The sequence below is a fragment of the Sarcophilus harrisii genome, chromosome 1, assembly GCF_902635505.1.
Source record: "Sarcophilus harrisii chromosome 1, mSarHar1.11, whole genome shotgun sequence".
Taxonomy (NCBI): Eukaryota; Metazoa; Chordata; class Mammalia; order Dasyuromorphia; family Dasyuridae; genus Sarcophilus; species Sarcophilus harrisii.
The window spans coordinates 561,409,684-561,426,409 of record NC_045426.1 but is presented as its reverse complement, the minus strand read 5'-3'; the positions used below and the strand labels follow the sequence as shown (position 1 = coordinate 561,426,409).

Genomic DNA, 16,726 nt, shown 5'->3' with positions numbered 1-16,726 from the left:
TAAAGTGATTCTGGACCAAGAGAGTCTGGATAGTGTCTCTCTAACAAAATATTCTAGACTTCAAAAACTTTTCTTTGCATTAATGAGTTTTGAGCAGTCACTAAGAGGAAGTGCTACCAACCTGTTATATATCCAACCACATGAAAACTGTAGCAGAATGAGTGAATGCTAGATAAGTTTTCTGAGGCAATTACTTATTAGCTATAACATCTTAATTATTGGAACTAATCCATCTTTGGAAAGTAAAATGTTTTCAACCATCCCAATCTGCTATCATTATGGTAAAAGGCTGGTCCTGGGTCCAGATACCCTCTCCTCCTAAATAAATCACTCTCATCTGGCCACTTCTGGCCTGGGCTGAATTGTGTGAGAGGGAATTAAGGAGTGAATAAATGGCAAGGCCAGGGTGGAAAGGAGAATGTTTTGTTCACAGTGTGTCTCAGTGGAGTCCTAAACATGTGAGCAGAAACTTCAAAACTATGTCTCTGCCAGCATCTCATACTGGAACTGCCTTTAGTACCTGGGGTGTCCGACTGTGTCTCCTGCAAGCTTCTCAACGTGGGGATATCCCTCTTTCATTAACAAGTTCCTCCTGGGCCCTCTATTTCGTGGAATGGTTCAAGGTGACCCTTGTTTGGCTCTTGACTTTGTTCCTGGATTCTGAACTTCAAAACTATATCTCCCTGCTGAGTGTCTTCCATTCCTTCTCTCTTCCCCCCCTGAGCTCCTTTTTCTGTGTCCTCTTCCTTATTAGAATGTAATCTCCTTAAGTAAAGGGACTGGTTGTCTTTTGGCTTATGTTTATATTGAAGACACACAGTAACTGTTTCCTTTCCTTCATTCTTCCCTCCCTTCCTTTCCTCCTTCCTTCCTTTCTTTCCTCCCTCCCTTCTTTTCCTCCTTTCCTTCCTTCCTTCCTCCCTTCCTTCCCTCCCTCCCTTCTTTTCCTCCTTCCTCCTTTCTTTCCCTCCTTCCTCTCTTCCTTTCCTTCCCTCCTTCCTCTCTTCCTTTCCTTCCTCCATTCTTTTCCTCCTTCCTCCCTTCCTTTCCTCCCTCTCTTCCTTCCTTCCTTCCTTTTCTCCCTTCCTCCCTTCTTTCCCTCCTTCCCTTGAAATTCTTCTTCCCTGATGAGGGCAAACCCTTAAAACATTGTAATAGAATGTAAGCTTCTTAAGAATAGAAACTGTTTTATATCCTTAGTGCCCAGCACATAGTAAACACTTAATAAATGCTTGGTAAATTGAATTGCTTTGGTCAGTTGAGAAGAAATATAATGTAATGGAGGGTTAAGACGAGAAGTCCTCATTTTGGCAAGTCACATTATGTGAATTTAGGCATTAACAAAATAAAAATTCCTGATTTGTGAGAAGGAACCAAAGGAAAGCAGTGTTTTAGCTTGATAAGCATAGAACTATAACAACAAATAATAACATTAACCAACTCTTAGTTCCTAATAAAATGAGAGGATAACTAAAAGAATATAATATAAAAAAGTTTAAAAAAAAGTAAGAAGATGCTTGTCAGAAATATACCATGTTTCCCATGGTGCCATAGTTCTTGAAACATTCCTCATTAGAAAATGACTTGTGCATTTCATTTGGAGGAGAAAACTTCAGCTGAATTTGATTTGTCATTGCAGGCATGAAATAAAAACTTTTCATTGGTTTAGTCTATCCTGCTCTAGATGGTCTGAGCAAAATGAATTACTTGGCACTTAATTGCTTTTTCTTTAAGTTTTTAAAAAACTCAACAGATACCAAGTAGCTTTCAAGCTTGGAATATATTGTAAAAATTCCAAGAGAATGAATCAAAATGAGGTCATCTGAAAACTCTGCTGTCAGCATGATTATCTAGAAACTTTTGGAAAAAGACACAAACTAAAAAAAAAAAAAATCACTTAGCCTCAGAGGTTGAATTAATTGTTCCATACATAGCCTGCCCTGGACTGTGGTGGTCTGTATTTCAGTGTGGGAAAATTAGTCAAATTGGACATTTTAGCCAAGGCTTGATAACTTCAGTTCATTATTTATGCCCCAAATATCAGCATAATGTAGAAAAATGTTATATTCAAAGTCAAGAAATTTAGGTTTTAATGATGCCACATCCAAAAAAGTATATGTGGGTAACCGTTCCCTACCCAAGAAAGGCAGTATGAGGTAGTGCTCTATACTCAGTCATAATATCTGGATACTAGAGTTGAGAAAGTTATTTAACAGCTAGCCTCAGCTTTTTTATCTCTACAGTGGGAATAATAATAAGGTATGCCTTACCTAACTCAGGAAGCTATCATAAGGAAAGTGATTTGTAGACTTTAAGGCATATATTATTTTTATACTAATAGAATTGTTACATGGAGATCAGTGTCAAAAAGCTACTTAATAGCTCTTTTATAGTTTAACATTTAAATTTGTATATAATAAAATATAATTTAAATTTAAATAAAAATAATAATTAATATTTATATAGTGATTACTTATGTGCCAGCCATTGTGCTAAATATTTTATGAATATTATTTCATTTGATCCTCAACAAAAACCTGAGAGATAGGTGCTCTTATTATCTCCCTTTTTCAGATGAAAAAGCTAAGGCAAATAGAGGTGATGTGACTTCTCCAGTGAGACACAGCTAATAATATCTGCGACTGGATATGAACTCAGAACTTCCCAACTCCAGGCCCAGTACTCTACCTACTGTGCTACCTAATTTTACTCATAGCTAGGATAGAACTTAGAGACCACTTAGAGAACTTAGAGATTCAAGAGAGAGGAAAGGACTTAGCCACACTATGACACATAAAATCAGTGCCAGAATTCTTTCCCTTATTCTCTATATCAGGAGTTCTTACCTTGGGGATCTGTGAACATTTTTTAATAAATATTTTGTTAAATGGATTTCATTACAACAGGTTTCTTTTGTAAATTTATGTTGTTACCTCCCAATAGAAAGTTTGCTCTGGCAAGGCAGGGAATTGCTTTTTATTTTTGTCTTTGTATCCCTAGCACCTAGTCAGCACTTAACAAATGCTTGTTAGATTGAATTGGACCTGTGTCTTGTTTCTCAATCCAGTGCTCCCTGCCCCACTATCATTTCCAGTTTTTATTATGAATCAAGATAAGTGCTTGCATAAGTCACAAGCAGTAATTTCGCAGGGCATTACTGCATCCTTTGCAATTGTGATTTTGCTTGTTAGGTGTTCAGGGTGTAATGTTTTATCATTTTGTGTTGAAGTAATTCAAAAATTTCCAATGTTTGTGGGGCTTACCTATATTTACTACTTAGTTTTTCCACTAGAAACAAATAATCAATGTGAAAAAATGCAATCTTAACAAAGGAAAACAAATCAGAGACATGGCCTGGACCTGTGATTTCATTGATTATAAGGAACTCCCTGATGAAAAAATCCTTTCCTTTAATTCAGAGCAGCACTCTCCTATTGAAGAATTTCTGAGGGCAGTGGTTTCCAGAGAGTGGGCTGTGAATTGACAGCAAGGAATTTGTGAAGACACAGTTAAGAGAAGGGAAAGAAAGGTTACTTCCCACTCCCTTTAGTTAAGTCAATCTTGGGACTTATTTCTAATACCATCATGCCTTTTACCCATTAAAGGTCAGTGCTTTCTTAGCCCATTCCCTCTTTGCAAGTTCCCAACTTTCCCTATTTTGTTGTAGGCTTTAGTTTCTTGGTAATTTCCTCCTAGGATAACAGCAGCAGGACAGGAACCACTGGGAAAATCTGCCTTCAACCACAAATAACCATAAAGATTTTTTTTTTAATTGAATTGGGGCAGGGGCAAGACCAAAAATATTTGATGATCACTGGGATGATCACCAGGGCATAGAAGGTAATACAACCAGGACTGTGCTAGAGATGAACCTTAAACTTGAATCTTTCTTCCTGGTTCTGAGGCTGATCCTCTACTCACTATTTATCCCCATTCCATCCCTAGACAAACAAATTAATAGTCAAACACAAATGAATAGAGAATTTCTCTCTGACTTTTTTACTCATTCCTGAAGAACAGGGAAAGTGAGAAGGGGCAAGGAGGGAAGAGAAATGGGGAGCCTGATGGCTGCTATCAAGGCCTTTTGGGACAGCTGGAAAATCCTAAGATCCTAGCTCTTGAGTGAGAACAGATCTAAGAGACCATCTAGCCCTTTTGACAAATAATTTTTCATTTGATGAATAAATTTGATTTCTCATTTGACAAATAAATAAACTGAGGCCTAGGGAGGCTAGGTACCATAAATACAGTGCCTGGCACACAGGAGACACTTAATAAATGATTACTGAATTGAATTGAAAGTTCAGGGTCACACAGGTAAGTAAGTATAAGAAACGGGATTTGAATCCAGATCCTCTGATTTCAGAGCCCTCTTTAAGGCTATCTAGTTTCATTAGAAAGATGTTACTAAATGACCCAATTAATTCTCTTCCTTTCGTAAGCAGAGCTTGTCCTATGTAACACAACACCCTGTCCCCTCCAGTAGCCACACTTTCTCAGGTGCCAGACTTGTCTCTATTTTTTGTCTCCAGGGTCAAAGTCACAATCTCAGGAATGGAAATAATGAAGCCGACATGGCCGTGACAGCACACCCAGGGAAATGAACTTGAGAGTTCCAGCGGCTGAGTGAGGACTTCTTAATCACCTGCAGCAAACAAGGTGAGCATTTCTCCTGCATCCTAGGGACTATTACCAGCAGGCAATAACCCATGCAGAGCTCAGCCCAAATGCGAACCCTTACCTGCAGGGGGGAGGGCAGCAGGGTTCAGAGAGGCAGAGTGGGATCTTGGGTGGACTTTTTGGATGGCTTACCTTATTACTGTTGGGGTGATCTCTGCGCAGAAGAAAACGCTGAGACTTCCCACAGCGTGTGAGGCGAACATACCCACAATGGAAAATGTGGTAGAGAATTTCTCTCTGACTTTTTCACTCATTCCTGAAGAACAGGGAAAGTGAGAAGGGAAGAGAGGGTAGTGAAAGAAAGGAACCAAAATGGGGATATGGGGGGATTGGGAAGTAGGAGGGAGGAAAAGCAGCAGGGCAGGATAGGAGTAGAGTAGAGAAAGGTTCTTCTAAAGGATGACCTTTCCTACTCTATTAAGAAACAAAGGCTAGTTTCCTATAAACCCAATAAAACCTCAGGGAATTATGAGATCAGATGCCTCTGAGAGGTAGGTTTCATCACCCCTTCAGGATAGATAACTAAGCTTCCTTTGTGTGTCAAGAACTCACAGAGCTATTGCAAATGACAAGAGCACCCCTTATGAAAGACATAATTATAGTAGTGATTGAAGTGTTATTGCGATTTTATGATAGGGAAACGACTTTCCTTAAAATTTTTTCCACTCAATTTTTTTTTTTTCAATCTGGAAAGAATGGCTTCTGAACCCCCCCCCCCCCCTTTTTTTTTTCTTTTTGGAACCTGGCTTGAACAGGCTAACACAAGGGCATCTCAATCCTTGTAATTAAAGAAAATGGAAATCCAAGTTCTTTCAATATGATACAGAAATTCTGTTTTTCCAAATGTGATCCAGAAGGATATTTGGTTCAGGAAGAGAACCGCATTTTGGAAGATGAGCTTGGGAATTTTAATCAGAAACCCATCTCATGATAAATCTAGGATAAAGCCAGTATACATCCATGCTCCTGGGGTTCATGTGCTAAAGAACTTTTGATATTGCTAGGAGGTGAGGTTCAGGATTTACAGCTTATATGAAAATGGTAAAGAACTCCCAGAGGCATCCAGTTCGAATGGGGTAAGATCAGGGATGTCTAACTGGAAGCAGGGGGACTCAATGCAGTTATACTGCATCACTGATCCCGACAAGCTGGGGCAAGCACTGACAATTTCCCTAGGCAACATAGCTGGCAAGGCCTCCAAAGCCTTCCATGGTGTTAGAACTTCCCGGGTCTCTCGGCCCAGGAGACAAACTGCACTCACGCTCATTCCAAAGGCTGGGGTTGGTAATCATTGCCAAGGGAAGAGGTGAAAGGACACATGCTAAGCTGGACAAAAATTAGAAATTATAAATAGCCATTTCTGGTAAAAGGAAAGATAGCAGGAAGGTGTAGAAGAATGCAAATAGTATTTCCCAACCTGTGGCAACCTTCATCTGCAACACTTAGGTAGGTGAGGGGGAAAAATCAAGTGTATAAAAGATCAATGAATTTTATGAGTCTTGAGAAAAATGCCCATTTGTAGATAGCAGAAAGATGATGATGTAGGTTCATGACACAAGAAGATGAATGCTTACCTGAGCCTGGATGTTGGCTGTACTTTCCAATCACTGGATCCAAGAAAATAAATGTTACCACAGTAAAAGATGAAGTCACAGGGAAAAGAAGCAAAGAAAATAAGCATGTTAGTGATGGGGTCATTGCTTATTTCCATGTGATTTATTTACAGATACACTTCATTTCCTATCCTACTCACTACTGTGCTGCAAGAACCTCTCTTCAGAGTCTGTATGACACACAGCATGAGCATCTTGCCAGCCCAGATCTGAGCCAGAGGCCAGAATCATAATGAGATGCTGAGAATGAATGCAGAGCGATAACAAGTTGCAGGGCATTGAGAATTAGCACTTGGACTACACAAAGATTTCTTTGTTGGGAAAGAAAGGACAGAAAAAAGGGGGAAAAATGCAGTGGTTTCCAACTCATGGCTTTAGGAGTTTGGAGAGAAAAATGAACCGTTCAATACAATCATCCCAGAAGGTCTTTGCTTCAAATTAAGAAATGAGCCTTTACAGCATATAAAAATTATTCAAAAACTGTTCTTGGCCTGTGTTCAAGAGAAGCATCAAGTGCTTTGAGGACCAAGCCAGGCAGACAGCATTTTTTGTGAGCTCATTACTTACGCAATAGCATGTCATTTGACAAAGCTACTGGGAAAGGCTAAACCAGAGGTCAGAATAGAGAGTCTGGGATGCCTCAAAAGGCAATCTCCCATCCCTCCTAGGTCCCTGGCTCACTGCCTTTCTTGATGGAACTCATTCCTAAATCTCCCAATGAACTTGGAATTAGTTCTTTCACTCCTTGGTCCTGGTGAAGGCTCAAGACCCTCCATCACAGAGAATTAATTGTTTATTCCTTTTTATTTCTCAGAGACAGCTTAACACCCTTCCCCCCACCCCCACCCCAATCAACATTCTATCTCTTAGCCCAACAGGGAATGTCTGAGTAAGATAAGTTAAACAAAACACCCTGAGGTTTGAAATGAGCTATTCTGTAAAAACTTTCGTGAGTACCAAATGCAAGGAAGCCCAGGGACAGACTTCAGACAGAGATTTCAGTCCTTTTGGCTTGTTTCTTTTTTCATGTAAGTCTTGAGAATGAGAGTAAAATTCAAGACTACTGTTGGGTTTCTTTATTAATCTTCAGTACAATGCTGTGGAAACGACTCTATTTTTGTTGAAAGGAGTGTTCCCCACAGTGTTGTCCCTAGATCAAGGGATGACTTTGGGCAAATTGAACCATCTTCCCCTGGACCTGGCTCCTCCTCTGTGAAATTGGGGAGTGGCCCTCTGAGGTCTCTCCCAGCGGTCTCTCCCAGCTCTGACATACTCTACAATTATATAGTGAAGATAGTAAAATCCAAACAATTCCCTTTGGTTTTCCTTGTGTCAATGGGGAAAATTCAACTGCCCCATAGTGTACTGAGCCCTTATCTCACAGTATCTGGTTCTTCTGATACCAAGACAGTTTAGCTGGTCAATTCATTCATACATCCTTTTCTCTGAGTCTGCCAAAGGGGCAGCCAACCAATGGCTATTTCCACCCATGAGTGACAGAAGTGGACCTTTGTCCTTTCAGAGCCTGTTTTTAATGATAAAGACTAAATTGCCTTCTCCACTTCTGTGTGCAATTTTTTCTAGTTTTTGAGAAATTCTACAACTCAAATAAAAAGCAGAATTGGGAAGTGTTTGTTGGAATTCAAGACAGATCTTCCACGTAAAGAGTTGACTAAAAACATGTAAATGCTCTGACCTCTTTCTCTCCTGCCCACCTAATTTCATAGACAAAAATGCATGATCTGTCCTTCTTCATAAGGTAGCCCGTGCTTACTTATTATAAGTTGGCCCCGCAAGGATTCGGAGACCTTCTCATCTCACTCAATAACAGTGCAGCCAGAAAGGTCTTAGGAAGGCTTTGATAATTTTTTCCTCCTCACGGGGTAGAAAAAAGAGCCCAATAAAATCAGTTACTATAAATGATCTTAATTACAGCTTTTCCCCTTTTGCCCCCCAAAAACATTTTTTCTCGAGCTAATGGATTTGGAATAACAGCCTCTATTTCTGATTTCTCTTCTCTTCCTCAGACCCTGCCACAATCCTGGGCAGAATATATACAAAGAACCCTCTAAATGTGAGCTGCTATTTATGGGACTCCTTTTTTTTTTGGTAGTCTATCATGTTATACTGCTTCCCCTCTGCCCTGGGTCCTTAAGGGCACGGGTACTTAGGAGTTGAGTTGATTCAGTTTGTTGCAAGGGAGAAGATGGGACAAGAGGACCCTGACCTTGAGCTTAGCCTCCCATCCCCAGCCCTGTGTCCCCCACTTACGATTGAGAAGGCCAAGCTGCAAAAGGGAGGCCAGGGCTGTGAGGATCATGAACAGCAGCAGCCCGCCCCTGCGGCCCAGGAACCTGACCACCAAACACATGGCCAGGCAGGAAGCTAAGGCTATGCCCGCCGTGGTGTAGTAGTCAGCATAGAAATTCGTGAGCAGGGGCAACTCGTGGCCCATCATGCTCCTAGCAAAGCAGTGGTGGATCCCAAACCCAGTCAGCCTAGAAAAGACATACACAAAAAGGGGGCAGGTCAGAGAGCTGGCAGAAGGTGGAGGACAAATGCACTGACCACCAGTCGTGATAACAAGATATCATGGCAATCATGAGGTTACAAATAGTCACCAGGGGAGCAGACCTGGGAGAATATTGTGCTCAGTAACAACAACATAGTGTGATGATCTGCTGTAATAGACTTAGATGGAAAATGCAGAGAAAGAATTATGGAGACCAAATACAGATTGAAGCTTGATATTTTTATTCTTTTTTCTCCTTTTTTCTATTCCATGGTTTCCCCCCTTTTTCTGTTTCTTTTTTTTCACATACATGAATATACTAATGTGTAAATTTTTAATATGATTATACAGGTATGATCTATATCATATTGGAGAGAGAAGGAAAAAAATTTGGAACTCAAAATCTTATAAAGTGAATGTGGAAAACTAAAAAAAATCTAAAAATAAATAAAAATAAACCTAAAAAAGGGAAAAAACCCAAATAGTCACTGGCTCTCAGCTTCTGTTTTCTGCCTATTTTAGGATGAGGGGAGAGAAAGTACAGCACAAATAACACAGGAGTGAGATTTAAGAGACCTGAAATCTGGCTTTGACTATGTTTTACTAGAGAATGATCTTGGGCAAATGACTTCAAATGCCTGAACCTCAGTTTCCTTATCTGTAAAGGGGGTTGGATGAAATTATTCTAAAGATTCCTTTCAGACTTTAACTTTGATCCCACTTGCAAGCTGAAGCCTTTTAGTCATTTTAGGCATAAAATCAAATACACAAATAACACTGGATTCATGCTGTTTCTTGAACAAGACATGTCATCATCCAGCTGTGAGGATTTTCATTGGTTGTCCCTTTTGCCTGAAATATTTTACCTCCTAGAATACCTCTGGCTTGGCTGGCTTCCTCCAAGTACCAGCTAAAATTTCACCTTCTATAGAAAGCCCTGTTAATTCTTGTGACTACCCTCAGTAGATAATTCCATTTTTATCCTGTATATAACTTGTTTTCACATATTTGTTTGAATGTTTTTTCAGAGATCCTTGGATCTCCAATAGTCAGCACAGTACTTAGTAAATAATAGGTGCTTAATAAATGTTGAGTGATTGACTGAAATAAAGCTTTCCCCCCTCCCCGCTCTAACAAAGCATTTTTTTCCTCAAGCTAATGAATTTGTAATAACAGCCTCTATGTCTGATTTCTCTTCTTCAGACCCTGCCACAATCCTGAGCAGAATGTATACTATGAACCCTTTAAATGTGAGCTGCTATTTGTTTGATGGGGTTCCTTTTTTTGGTAGTATTGCTGCCTATCTGTTATACTGGCTCCCCTCTGCCCCATCCTTATGGGCCTTGGGATTTAGGAGTTGAGTTAATGCATCACTGCTCTATATTTAAGTTTTCCTTAGTGCCTGAAGTAAGGGAGATGACATGGGATACCTTGACTGTTGAGGTGAATACCCTAATATACTGTATTAAGGAGGATATCTTGCTTTACTGATCATTACTCATTAAAAAGCCCTTCTCAAGGGCAGAGACTTTTATTTTTTGTTCTTGAATCCCTAGTACTTGACAATATATGACATGCAGAAAGTGCTTAATAAATACTTATTTCCTGATTGGAATTATTTGGAAATTCTCTATGAGGGAGAGAAAAAAATGCTGGCTTTAGAACCATTACTAAAAATTCAAGAACCTGAGAAAAACTGGAATGTGGATTGGTGATAAGTGGTAATCCCATTTATACCCCAGGGCCAGCACCCATTGCCCTTGCTACTGATCCAATGATTCCCATAGTGTGTGTATCCAGGTCAATACGTAGGTAGTATATTCTAATTGGGTGTAGGGCCATTGGCAGATGAAGCCAGAGGAGAGGGATGTGGGAAGGAGGAAGGAAAGGAGAGAGCCTGGACACCATAAGGTGGAGGTCACGTAGCTTACTTCCCATAGCAGTGCTCTGCTGATTCCATGCTGTCCAGTTATAAACAGGAAGCACGCTCTCCCTTAATCTGTCCGTGATGGTTTGGCAGCAGCTTTAGGACAATTTGGTTTTAGAAATGAAAAAAGGAAACCCCAGAGGAATGACTCATTTGGCCAATGGTTACATTGGCTGCTTCAGGATGGAGTCAACAGTCTAAGTAAGGGCTGAATGTGTGTAAGAACTGGATGAAATATGGAATGATAATATACCAATATGAAGTCCTAACCATCAGGGCAGCAGAACACCCCTCCCCGTAGCTTCAAATAGTCAGGTTTGGTGCCTGGCTGAATGATGATGCTGTAAATCACCTTAGCCCATTTAAATTCTAAAATGCCACTGGAGGAGAAAGATGATCTATAGATCATTTTTAGGTTTTTCTTATTTTCCCCAAGTACTTCAACCATCAGACCTAAAGCTGTTTTGGACACTCTAGTAAAATAAGAGCACTATCGTACGGTCATGGCTTTATTTCTTAGTTTAAATATGGTCTTTCCTGCACCACCTATGTGACCCTGAGCTCTGAGCCTAAAATCAAGATCCAATTCAAATACAGCTTCAGATACTTAATAGTTGCATGACCTTGGACAAGTCACTTAATTCTGCCTGTCTCAATTTCCTCAGTTATAAAATGAGGGGAAAATTACCTTGCAGAGTTGTTGTAAGGACCAATGAAATAATATTGTGATGCATTTAGCATGGTGCTTGTTATATAGTAAGCATTTAATAAATGCTATTCCTCCTTCCTTCCTTTTTTCTTTTCCTTTCTTCCTTCCTTCCTTCCTTGCTTCCTTCCTTCCTTTCTTCCTCCTTCCCTTCCTTTCTCTCCCTTCTTCCCTTTCTCTCTCTTCTCTTTCTTCCCCTTCCTCCCTTTCTCCCTTCCTTTCTTTTCCCTCCCTCCATACTTCTGTCCTTTCTTTCCTTCCATCCTTCCTTCCCTCTTTTCCATTCTTCCTTCTTTTTTCTCTCCTTCCTCCTTCCCTCCCTTCTTTCTTCCTTCCTTCCCTCCTTCCTTACTTTCTTCTCTCCTTCTTCCCTACTTCCTTTATTCTTTCCTTCTTTCTTCCTTCCCTCCTGCCTTCCTTCCTATCTTCTTTCTTCCTGCCTTCCTATCTTCTTCCTTTCCTTCTTTCCTGCCTTCTTCCACTCCCACCTCCACCCCCACCCCATCCTTCAGGAAATCCTTTAACACAGAAGTTTTTAAACTTTTTGTGTATGGGTTAATTCTGTGATATAGTAAGGCAGCTAGGTGGTAAAATAGATGACCTGAGTTCAAATTCAACTCCATACCCTTGATGGCTGTGTGGGCCTGGGCAAGTCACTTAAACTTCTGTTTGCTTTAGTTTCCTCAACTGTTAAATGAGCATATATTTTTACCTCCCAGGGTAAATTATGAGGATATTTGAGATTATTATGAGGATAAAATGAAGTTAATACTTGGAAAACAATTAGCATAGTGGCTGGCATATAGTAAGTGCTTAATAAATGCTTCTTTTCTTCCTTTCCTTCATAAAATTTTGGCATCTGGTAAAGCTTATGAACTGCTCAGAATAGTGTTTTTAAATTGCGATATATACAAAATTATATACGAAGCCAATTATATGGTTATATCAAAACATTTATAGAATACATTCATGCCCCAACTTCTGCCAAAGTTCTTACATTGTCCTTCTCTCTAGGTTCTTACATTGAGGAGCAAGTACCTAGCAAGTTCTATGCTTCATGAAATCACAATGTGCAGTCCAAAAACAGTCAAAATAACTGAGCAGTCCAATGACTCCTTTTAAGAATCCATGCAATGTCATCTATTTTTGTCTTCGGACACTCTTCTGCTTTGATCTTTCTAACTTGGAGATAATCCCAAACCTACCCTTTGCCCTGTATTTCAACACCTCTCAATAAAAGCAATAACATGCCCGCCTGACCCAGACCGCTTGATTCTCCTGGACTCAGGTTCCATGCCTTTGAACCCTGGTACCTACGGTCAAATCCCAATGTAAAGCTTCTGTTTCTTTTGGGCATTCAGAAAGAAATAAATATAATGACACCCAGACACCTGAAATCAGTTCAAAGGGCTAATGCTGCTGAGTTTCCTGAGTTGCTCAGTATATATTACCAGGTTACAATGGACAAGAACTTAGGATTCAGAGTTGATGGTCCTAGGTCCAATTATTAGCCCTGATCCTTGTCACTTCATCCTTTTGGGCTTCAGCTTGTCATCTGTCAAATGGGGAGGGGTTCAGACTAGATGACCTCAAAGGTCTCTTCATGGCTAAATCTGCCCCATAGTTTAGCACCATGTGGTTATCATGACAGTAATATTTTTAACTGATGATTTTCTTAGCCCTGGGGAAAATGCTGTATTTGTGAGGATTTAATGGAATTAAAATTCCAGCCTGGTGATTCAAAAGAAGAGAGAATGATATCACCCTCTATAATGGTCAAAGTTGACTAATAAACTGAAATTAAAACAAGTTTCATATACAGAGAGAATAAATACTCGAGAGAATAAATCAATCAACAATGGTTTATTCAGCTCCTACTATGTGCTAGGCACTGTGGATGCAAATATAAAGACTGAATAAACTTCCTGATTTAAAAAAAAAAAAAACTTAAAATTCTAACAGGGCAAAACAATAGGATGCCTGAGAATAAATAAACTGAATAATTACAATTACATACAAGGTGGTTTGAAGGGAAAGTATTTAGTTGGGAGATCAGGAAAGTCTTTATATAAATGGTAGTGTTTCAGCTAGTTTTAAAGGAAGAAAAGAATACTATAGCTCTTTTTGTGGTGGCAAAGAATTGGAAGTTGAAGGAATGTCCATCAGTTGGGGAAATGGCTGAATAAGCTGTGCTATATGAATGTAATGGAATATTATTATGCAATAAGAAATGATGAACAGGCAGATTTTAGAACAACCTGGAAAGATTGATATGAACTGATGCCGAGTGAAGTAAGCAGAACCAGGAGAATATTGTACAAAGTAACAGCAACACTGTGTGATGATAATCCAAGACAATTCCAAAAGACTTGGGCTGGAAATGTCATTCACATTCAGAGAAACAACTAAGAAACTGAATGCAAATTGAAGCACGCTATTTTCACTTTTTAAAAATTTGCTATTTGTTTTATCTTTCTCATGGTTTTCCCCTTTTGTTCTGATTCTTTTTTCATAATGTGACTAATATGGAATTTAACATGATTGTTTAAAAAAAAAAAGGATCTATGAAGGCTAGGAGAAAGGAAGGGGAGTACAATCTAGACATGGGGGACAGCTAGGATAAAGGACCAGAGATAGGATATTGGATATCTGATGTGTGGAATAGAGAGAAGATCAGTATGGCCAGATCTCAGAATAGAGAAAGGAAAGTAATATCTAGTGAAACTAGAAAGATAGGTTGAGGTCAAGCTGTAAAGTACTTCAAAAGCTAAATGAAGGAATTTTTGTTTGATTAGAGGCAACAGGGAGACCCTGAGTTTAGGGTTATGCTCAAATGTGAACCTTTGAATTCAGTAACAGTAAACCATTAAAGGATTTCCTCTTACTTGTCCTGATCAGGAAAGAGTTAAAAACAACAATAAACAACAGATTGTATCAGAAGACTTAAGTTCTGGTTCCAGATCTTTAAAAAAATTATCCTTGTTACTTTGGGCAAAATGACTACTCTCTGGTTAGATTAGACGCTTCCTGAGGTCTATTCCAGATCTGACATTAGCAAAAATTACTACAGTACTTTCAATTTTTTGAAGCACTGTACGTATTATTATTCTTATAATAATCCTATGAGGGAAGGGACTATAATTATCCCCACTTTGCAGGTGAGGAAACTGAGATCAAGACTTGCCTACACAGCTAGTATTTAAGGCAGGATTTGAACTCAGGTTTTTCTTCCTCTCTTATTCGGAGTTTCAGATCCACCCTAAGAGAACTGGCTAAAACCCACTCTTTTATCAATTCTTTTCTTTCTTTATTTTTAAAATAGTTTTTTTATTTCATCCTTTAGAAGTTAAATGACTCGACTAAAGTCATATGATCAGGATGGACTAGAAGTAGGGCTTGAACCTTTGTTTCCTTGGAAGCCAGTTTTTTATCCATTACTTCTTCCTCTCTTACTTGCTACCTATATAGCTTTGTCACTTCAACATTTTAGGTTTCAGTTCCAGATCTGTTACTAGAGACTTCAACTAGAATAACCTTGAAAATTTTTTCTTGTTCTAAATCTATGAAACTACACTTCTTAGCATATGTGGTATTACGACAGTTGTATTTTTAATCGATGGTTGTTCTCTTAGGCCTGGGGAAATGGCACTATATTTATTCTATTTCAATAAATCAATTTTGGAGAAGCCAATAGTAAAGTAGACAAGTACCACCTGATTTTCTAATTCTTAACTCCTTCCTTGCCCCTATGGGAACAAGAACACTGGGATTTCTTTCTCTATATTATGATTTAAACTATAGAAAGCTGAATACCTAGTCTTCGCACACAAATGTCTATTCTCGGAAATGATAGGAATAAATATATAACACAGGTTCCTGAAGAGCTTTGGAAGGCACAAATACCGGGTCTCTAAGAGTGCAATATGCAGAATCATTGCCAGTGTTCTAAAAACCCATCCAGATCCATCCAACCAGCCAGCTTTCAGCATTCAAGCTGTATTTTCTCATGATTTCCCTCTGGTGTTTCAGGGAAATCAAAAAGCTTTTCTTCAGACCTTGAAATATATCAAGGTTAACAGCTTGGTTTCCTAGTAGTCAATCAAAGGATAGTTCCTGCTCACAAATAGCTGACAGTCTAAAGGGGGAGATACTATCTAAACAATAATGAACCAAATGAGTTACATACAGGATAAATTCGAAATAATTAACAGAAAGAAGGTATTAGAATCGAGAAGGGGGATTTAAGCTGAGGCTTGAAGAAAGCCAGGGGAGAAAGGAGAAGGGAATGAGGAGGGAAAGCATTCTAGATACGGGGCACAGCCAGAGAAAATGGGGGGAGTTGAAAGATGGAGTGTTTTATGTAAGGATCGGCCAGAAGGCTGATATTATTGGATTTTAAAGTATGTGGGGAGAGTGTGTGGTGTAACAACACTGGAAAGGTGAGGAGTGAACCAATTTTGAAAGGCTTTGAAGGAGGATTTAATATTTGATCTTGGAGGTGACTAAAAGCCCTGGAGTTCACTGAGCAGGAGAGTGATGAGGTCAGATTTACACTTTAGGAAGATCACTTGGACAGCTGAATGGAAGATGGACTGGAGGATCTCCCCACCAACTCCCTGCACAACTCTGGCCAAATGAAATTTTCCATTTAGGAAATATTAAGCAGGCCATACACAGGTCATCTATTTAAAGAGTCTAATACTCTAGCTATTGACTAGGTTTAGGCAAGACTCCTCAATCCTTTTCCCCCAAAAGCTTAAAATAACACCTCACATTTACATAGTGTTTTCAAATTTACAAAGCAAATCATTCCACCTCCTCCTTCATCCTCACTCCTACCACTCCCAACCTTGTGAGATAGGGAACTATTATCTTAATTTTACAGATGAGGAAACTTGAGTCACATAGCAAAGAAGGGTCAGAGCCTGGATTTGGAACCAGATGTTCTGACTCTATAACTAGCCCTCTTTCTACTAAACTGCTTGGTTTAGAAAGATCAGAGGAAATATATTCCTGACTCTTTGAAACCTGGGAGTTTTACTGTCCTTAAAATTACCAAAAAGCTGACATAATTGAAATTTCTTATTAGAATATCTATGTTCATTTTTTATCTCTGCATTCTCATTGTTGGAAAAAAAAATGGTTGCCCTCACTAGGCTATTTAATGAATAGAGGAATTTGTTGTCCTCACCAGCCTATTTAACAAATAGAGGAATGAGGACATGAGGGGCTGCTTTGGGTGGGTACAACATTCCCACCTGAACTGAGGCAGAAAACCTGGACTTGTA

General features: G+C 39.3%; 1 protein-coding gene across 2 annotated transcripts in view; it reads right to left on the bottom strand.

Moving 5' to 3' along the window:
- Window positions 1-16,726, bottom strand: part of SLC22A23 (solute carrier family 22 member 23) — a 264,081-nt gene that overhangs the window by 11,672 nt on the left and 235,683 nt on the right. Inside the window, exons 7-9 of one of the 2 annotated variants that reach the window (XM_031946932.1) lie at window positions 8,565-8,791; window positions 6,255-6,287; window positions 4,813-4,936 (exon numbers count right to left, since the gene is read on the bottom strand). In XM_031946932.1, the coding sequence (XP_031802792.1) occupies window positions 4,813-4,936; window positions 6,255-6,287; window positions 8,565-8,791 (384 nt within the window). Of the gene's footprint in view, window positions 1-4,812; window positions 4,937-5,403; window positions 6,122-6,254; window positions 6,288-8,564; window positions 8,792-16,726 lie in introns of those variants that run through there. The other variant, XM_031946933.1, reaches the window with a different exon arrangement.